At 57.0% G+C, this 7,728-nt stretch overlaps 1 protein-coding gene across 1 annotated transcript in view; it reads right to left on the reverse strand.

The window, feature by feature from the left end:
* Positions 1–1,151, reverse strand: part of LOC104832790 (G-protein coupled receptor 12-like) — a 2,520-nt gene extending 1,369 nt beyond the window's left edge. The window contains exon 1 of the mRNA XM_010569154.1: positions 886–1,151. Coding sequence (XP_010567456.1) covers positions 886–1,151 — 266 coding nt within the window. The remainder of the gene's footprint in view (positions 1–885) is intronic.
* Between the last annotated feature and the right edge of the window lie 6,577 nt (positions 1,152–7,728).

A 7,728-nucleotide genomic window follows, 5' to 3' on the forward strand; every position in this document is an offset into this window, starting at 1 on the left:
TACCTTTTGCAGCCTATTTATAGCGCAAAACGCCCTCCTCCCCCCCACCCCACCCCCCCCGCACCCCTTTCTTTTTTGCGTGCAGCGAGTAAAAATAAATACTATTAATAGGCCAGCCCTTGCATGTATGCGGAGCCGCTGATGAAACGAGAAGGCAGCGGCAAGGGACAGCCTGCGTTAACTTTCTCCTTTCTCCCTCCCTTCCCTTCCTTTGGAAAAGACTGGTGCAGGATGCTCCGCAAACAGCTGCAAGATCCTGCCCTGCTCCGCACGCTCCCCCTTTGCAGAGTAAATCCGTGCCCCCCCACACACACACACCCCGGGCCGGGCAGCCGAGGTGTGAAGGTCAGGGGGGGTCTGCCTGCAGCCCGCTGCCTGCCGCTGGCCCCCAGCATCGCCCCTTCCCGCATGCAGCCCAGCCCGGGGGGCAGCCGCCACCGCCGGGGGTTGTTGTTTTACCTGGCTTTAATGCTTGAGGATCAGCTTGCTTCCCCCCGTTTTTATTTTTTTCCTTCCCAGTCCTTCCAGTCCTTGGTGTTAAGCCTCATTCCTCGGTGAGCATTGCTAATAACGTTGGCAGATAGCTGGCATCGACTTGCACTTAATATTCCTGCCCCATTGGATCTGCTGATAAATCTCAACTCTGACGTCAAAGTCTTCACTTATATTCATGATCCAAGTCTGTGAATCAGAGCCGCTGTGATCAGAATAACAACAAGGCTGGCTCCCTGCTCCACATCCACGTCCACACCCGCAGGCACGAGGGGGTGCGCGCACCCATGCACGCACCCATGCACGCACCCATGCAACGCACCCGCCCCGCCGTTCATTCATGAGCTCTCCCGCCACCCCGATGCACCTCCCCAAGGTCGGGGCCCTCCGTACCTGCGTCGTTTTGCGGATGCAGCTTGGGTGCCGGCCAGGCCCCGGCAGCTCGCAAAGGCGGCTGGGCAAGGTTTATTTTTACCGCTTGTGCCGAGGGACGCGGTGGATCTGAAGGGAGGGGGGGTGATCCTGCGTGGCGTGGCTCGGCTGCCCCGCTCTTCAAGGACAACGCTCAGGGACAGCAGCACCGGTCCCTCGGCACCCCCAGGAACCGGCGGCTGGGGGTGCTCAGGGGGACCTGTGCAACCAGGCTGGGGCAGATGCATCCCCCCGCACGGGAGACATCACACCCCAGAGCCTTTGCCCCGCACGGGCTCCCCTCCGGCCAGAGTAAAAGCTGGGATGAGGAGGATCAACACCTGGGGGCTTCGCGTGGGCTGCCCAGCCCGGCACCCACCCTCCTGCGTGGGGAGACCTGCCCGAGGACGGTGGGTGCGGGGGTCTGTCCCCCGCACCGCGCCGCGGCACCCACCCACCCACCCCCAAGGCTTCCTTCCTGACTTATTTGGGAAAGGATCAGCCTGGAAAGGAACAAATCCCAAAGACACGATTATTTTTCCAGCCACAAATGGCTCCGTGATTCAGCTCAGGAGCAGGATCTTCAAAGCAGGGATGCTCAGCTCCCGGATCCGCAATATTTCAGCTACACCTTCTCCCCCCTTTCCTACTGGTTTCATAACGCTCCAGCTTTACTCTTTCATTCCCTTCTCTCTTCCAGGCTGTAGCTAGGCAGTGCAGCGAGCTCGATGCCGGGAAGGATTTCCAGCTCCTGATGGGCAAAGATACTTAGGTGAATATTGGTGGGTTTTGGCTGAACCCAATCGCCCCAGTTAGGAGCATCTGGGTTCTTAATCAGGCCGAGCCCCATCCCAGGGGACTGGAATCGTCATCTACCTGGGGCTGCCGGCCGCGTGACTGAGCGCCGTTGTGCGCCGAGTGACATGAGCAGCATGGAAAGGGGCGGAGGAAATCTGAGCGAAGAGCTGAATGAATTCGCTCCCGCTCCCAGTAATTACACACCGCCGGGGAAAGGGGAGGCGGGTGAGGAGCTTTGATTGACTCCCCTCGGCGGCTGCCTCGGCCAGGAGGTGGGCGCAGAAGACGAGCTTGGATCGAGCCGTCGTGGCAGAAGGGGATGTGACGGCCCGTGCGAGGTGCTCCACGGGGACACAGCCCACCCGGGGCCCCTGAGATGAGTGCGGGTGGCCTCAGCCTGGCCAGGCTGACGGGCCACGAGCAGCCGCAGGTCTGAGCAGGGACGGTCCTGCTGTCACCAAACGGATCTGCCGGGGGCTGCCGAATCCCCTACGTGGCGGAAAGGACGCTGCTGCAGCTCCGAGCCCCCAGGTCCAGCCTGTGCATCCCTCCACTAAGTGCCCTCAGACGCCCAGTTGCCCCAGCGTGGCCCACGGATCCTCTCATCTGTAGCTGCCCCTTGCACAGACACGCACACTCCGACAGGTCCCAGCTGACCCCAAACCCCGCGGCTTGGGACCACCCGCTCCCTCCAGCACCCAACCCCTCCTGCAGTCTCGCTCGCTCGGACACTCTCAAACACCCGGGTCTCTCGGTTGATCCCCACTCCCCACAGCGGCTCTGGTAATCCCAAAACACCCTGCTGCCTCCCTTCCCCACCTTCAGTTCCTCCCCTCAACATCCCACCCCAAGTCTGGCACAATCCCAGGATGTTTCTCCTACGTCCCACAGCGAGTACCGGTCCCCAGCAGGTATTATCCCCCTCCTCTTGAGAAGTCCCCTCTTTCTGTGCGCTCATCGCAACAGGCTTCTCGCCCAGCAATCGGGGCTGCTTGCCCTCCTGCGAGAGCCCGGGGCTGGCCGGTGGACGCCGTGTCCCCAGGGAGGGTCTCCCCTCCGGGTGACAACATGGGCTGAAGAGGTCTCAGGGCTGCGCCAACACATCTCTGGCTCCTCTCCCTTTGGTCCCATACCGAGGAGGACATAAACCATCCGACGTGCCGTCCACGCAACCGGGTGCCGGATTATTTCCCTGCTAGCTGGGGGTCGTTTCAGGATGCCCCTATAGACTCTCAGTGGTGATTTGGCAGCTGTACAGGGGCTGGCACGTCTGTCTGTCTGTCTGTCTGAAAGGGGAAATTATCTGTGCTGGGGCAACCAGGGCCGCTGGGGCACCCCAGCAGTGCCATAGTTTCCTTAAGGCACTGGTGACAAAAAGGACATTATCTGGCCATTTTTAAACCAAGGCACGCCGCCTCCAGAGCTGCCCCAAATGCAAGTGGCGTTGCATCTGGGAGGATGCGCTACTGCACATCATGTTTGTAGTATTTGAGCATCTGCCTTTCATAGTTGCATATAATGTTCTGAGCTCCCTGGGTATCTGCAAGAACATTTTGACATTATATTAAGTATGCTTTATCTATAGTCAAATTACAGTCTCAGTAGTGAGGAGTAAAAATCAAAGCTAGTCAAAGTCACCAGCAAAAGCTGTAATTACACAGCGAGAGGCCACCAGCCTCACCTGGGAATGCCGCTCAGCAAGGAGAAGGCTTTCCCTTGCCATTTCCCATCTTCATTTCTCATCTTCCTCCTTGGCTTTTGGCCCTTGGGAGGAAGCTCAGTGCTAAATACCGCACACGGTCCTCCCCCAGCATGTATCCTGCCTTTGAAACTGGGCTTTTTTGCTTAAAAAACAAGTGGCTGCCTGGCACGCAGGAGATGGGCTTGGGAGCCACTGAATTTCTATCCCTGTCCCTGATTTGCTTCACTGCAGCTGTTTCTATAGGCAGGTCTTTGCGGAGCTAATCAACGCCTGGGTGGGTTACGGGTGGCAATCACTAATGAGCTGGTCGTCCAAAGCAGACCCCACCAGTAATCAAAGTCTGCACAAGGGCTGCTGTTTAACAGACATAACGGGTGGTACAGAGCTCACCAAAAGGAACAACTACGATGCCAATAATCTGCAAAAGCGGACAGACCTGCAGCATTTTCACCACTGTCTGTTGGTTTTGCAAACAGCAACCAAAAAAGCCCTGAAAACCACAGGTGACCGAGCCAGTGGGCAGCCGGGTTCGGTTCCCCTGGGCTACATGGTGAGCCCCACGCCATTGCCGATGGCTGGTAATACTGGGGGGCTTTGCTGGTGCTGCCCCGGCTCCGTGGCCGTGCGGGGAGCCTGTCTGGGCATCCTCCGCTATCCATCATGGGCTGTAATAAAACCACACCTGGGACATGTTTGATAAAATAGATGTGATGCAATTCTCCATCATTTTTTTCTCTAAAAGCATTAAAATCGGCTTTATTTCTTTTCTTTGGGGAAATGTCACTACCTCTCTGTATCACATGAGCTTTTCCCACCCTAGCTCCCGCTTCTGCCAAAGCATCCCACGGCCGAGCCAGCAAACCCATGAGCTCATTGCCTTGAGACCCCCTAAGACAGGCGTGCAAAGCCGCACCGCTGGAAATTCATCCCCGTATTTATACCGGCATCTTATCCGCAGCGAGCGGACGCAGCCTTATTTCAGCGCCTCTGTTGTTCCCTATTACTCCAACGGCGCTTGAAGAGCTATAAGAAGGAAAAGCGTGGCTATAATTAGCAGTGCTGACTAATCAGGGTGGCAAACAAGCTCGCTGCGCCCGCCAGCCTCCCCAAAACGGGGCCGTCGGGGGCTGCGCGCTGCTGGAGAGCGCGTGAAGTCCTACATTCAAAGGCTTTGCATAATCTTTGTGAATACGGGGTGGAAATGAGGCCATTTTCTTGCCGCTGCCGCTGCTGGAGACTTCTCCCGGCGCTGCTTCGGCTGCCGGGCTCCAGCCTCCCAGCCCGGCAGGAGGAAGGACCGGGGCTCAGTGATGGGTTTGGGGCTTGAGGTGCCACTGTCAAAGCCAGACAGCGGAGGAGGTAGAGGCAGGCAGGAGTCCGGCTTCTAAAATCACCTGGCTTTGTTGAAAACCAGTTGATTTGGCTGAAAAATCTCTCTCATGGGTAGCTGGAAGGGGCCTGTTCAAGGGCCTGGCTTGCAGAAGTGGCTTCTGCCATCCTGCCTGTAACAGTTCCAACCCTACTGTTTACCTCTCAGAGAGCTACCCCTGCCCGAGGACAGCCTGCAGCCCCGCATCCCGCTGGCACCAGTGCGGGGACAGGACCCCACTGGTGCATGCACGGGGACAGGACCCAAATGGCACATGCACGGGGGACGGGACCCCCAGGGTGGATGAGCGGGGACGATGCCAAGCAGTGCCAGGAGGGAAGGAGCAGCCCAGCACAATTCAAAGTCTCGCTCTGACTTCTCCTGATTCCCACCAAACAGTCAGGCCAAACCAGGGGGAGGATTTTTCCTCCTTCCTTCAGTGGTACCATTCCCACTCGAATGATTTCACTCCAAGTCCTTAAGCTCCACCGCTTGCCTGAGCCAGAGGAACTCATTTTGAAGCACCTTTGCTGGCACGCACCGTGTCACCATATGGCAGCTCGGCTCTGGCGAGCAGGGTTTCTGGGGCAAGGTGTTTTTTTCTGAAATAAAGGACTTTTGCACCATGTTTTCTTCCTTCTCCCAGGCTGTATCTGGTGCTCTGGCTGGTTACCTCATCAGGAGTGACTGTGCTTCCCCTCTGCTGCCATTCATCAAGCTATAGGGAGCACTGGGAGCGTGCAGGATGCGAGGCAAAATATTAAGGCGAATGATTGTGATAATTAATAATTAACAATAACCTAATTGACCTGATGTGGCACAGAGGTAGGGAAGGTTTTCTGTGGCTTTGGAAGGGGCAAAATAAGAAAGATTCTCTGAAAAAAAATAAAATCTGGAGTCTTTTTGCAGCTGAGCGCAGGGCAGCCTTCCCTGCCTGCTGGTCTCCCGGCCGCCTGCTGCCACCAACGTGAGCTTTCCAAAACCAGGCTTGGAGCGAGCCGCTCCAGACGAGCTTGGTTGCTGCATCTGCACTGGGACCACCGTAACACTTGAGCCCCGGCGGAGACGTAGGTCTGAGGACCGGGAAGGTCTCAGGTCCATGCGGAAAAGCCATCGGCTGCCCTGGAGCCGGCGATACATCAGCGCTGAAAGAAATCGGCAGCCACCGCGTGCCAGCGGGGAAGGATTTGTTGCTGCATTGCAAGCGCTAAACCCCAATGCTGATCCCTCCCGATGTGCCAGCATGGAGCGGGGGGGGTGTTAGGCAGCCCACCCAGCGGGGAAAAGCCCCCCGCGGCAACACTCAAAGGACCTCCAGCCTCCCTAGTTCCTTTCCCGCTGGGCAGGAAGGACGTCGGGTTTCATAAAACCCGGGGAACAAGTTCTCAGCTTTGAAGTCGAGTAAAAGGCAGCTTCGACACCCCCTCGCCCAAGCACAGCCGGTCTTCTCTATTTATTGATTTTAACTCTGGCTTTTGACATTCAAACAGGATCCTATGTGGAGTCACGGCGCCGGGCTCCCCTCCGAGCATCTCCCGAGCACAGGCACGTTCCCTGGAATTAGGCTAGGGACCACATTACCTGGATCCAGAGACCTGGTCTGAAATATGGGGTGGGCTAGGACTTCATCAGAAAAAGGTCACAGTTGCTTGCTGGTAAATGAAATAATTCATATAAAGCAAGTGTTTGGCTCAGAAAATTATCAGCTTGAGTTAGGGAGAGTTATAACCGGGTAAAGCCAAGTGCCAGGAGCTGACAGGAGCAGCTCCCATGGGCTTGCGTGAGATGCTGCCTGTCCCTGCCCTCCCGCTGCCCTCCCTGCCCAGCCCAGCAGGATGGGGCCCAAACAGAAATAAAAATGCCCAGCTGCCCCTAAAATTCTCAGTAACAGAAACAACACAGAAAAGGCAGGTTTCAGCCCCCTGCACCTGACGGGCTCGGTTGCTCCCCCAGCTCAGGGCACAGGCGTGAAGTCCTCACCTCATCAATTATGCAGGTGATGCTATTTCTGCCTGTGAATAATTTAGTAGGAGCAGTGAAGGCTCCCTGACTTTCCCCGGGCACGGGGCAGTGTTTGCAGGCAGCATCACTGCCAGCACCAGGCTTGCCGGCAACCTGGGTCTCATCCCAACCTTCAACCTGAGCCATACACATCTGGATTTTGGGTCTACGGAGGTATTTTTCCCCTCTGGGTATTATGTTTCCTCCTTTGGCACCACTGCCCAGAGCTGCGTCTCCGTAGGGCGGAATTTCCCCAGGCTAAAAGAGACATTTCCAGGAGCGCAAACACCCAGCCGGAGCGGAGAGCTGCTAAATATACTGGGAATCTGCCTTCTCCATCCTCCAGACTGGGGTTTAAACCAGGAAAGTCCTCCGTTCTCAAAGGATTTCCCTCTGCCCTGCAGACTTTACCCCAGAGCTGTGCCATGCCTCTCTCCTCAGCGATGCTGGAGGTCGCTTGGCTGAGAAACATCATCCCCCGAGACTCCCACAGTGGAATTTATGACAGAAAGGCACTCAGCAGAGTGCCAAATACTTTAAACCCACCAAATTTGAAGGGACTGGTGAGATCTTGGTTGGAGTTTCTGGGAGCAGAGCAGCAGTTTCCCTGGCGTGTGCAGAAGAACGATGCACGACCTGGGCAGAAACATGATGCATGGCACGGACAGAAGCAGGGTGCGTGGCACAGGTCATCCCTGGCCCCAGGGACGTGTGTCACCCCGTGCTCAGCCAGGACTGAGGTCCCACACGCCGCAGGGAGTGCTGGCATCGGCACCGGCCAGCTGCCCACTGCGGATCCGGCCTCCCACCCCCGGCGGAGAGCCCATGGGGGATTTACACTTGGCAGAGCAGAGACTGTTTGCGTCTGATCTGCCTTTATTTACCACCTGGGAGTCCCCAAGCAGGGCGAGGGCGGTGGGACAGATGGGGAGGATGAGACACGGGACTGCACCTT

Source organism: Haliaeetus leucocephalus, unplaced genomic scaffold, assembly GCF_000737465.1.
Source record: "Haliaeetus leucocephalus isolate CR32 unplaced genomic scaffold, Haliaeetus_leucocephalus-4.0 Scaffold262, whole genome shotgun sequence".
Classification (NCBI taxonomy): domain Eukaryota; kingdom Metazoa; phylum Chordata; class Aves; order Accipitriformes; family Accipitridae; genus Haliaeetus; species Haliaeetus leucocephalus.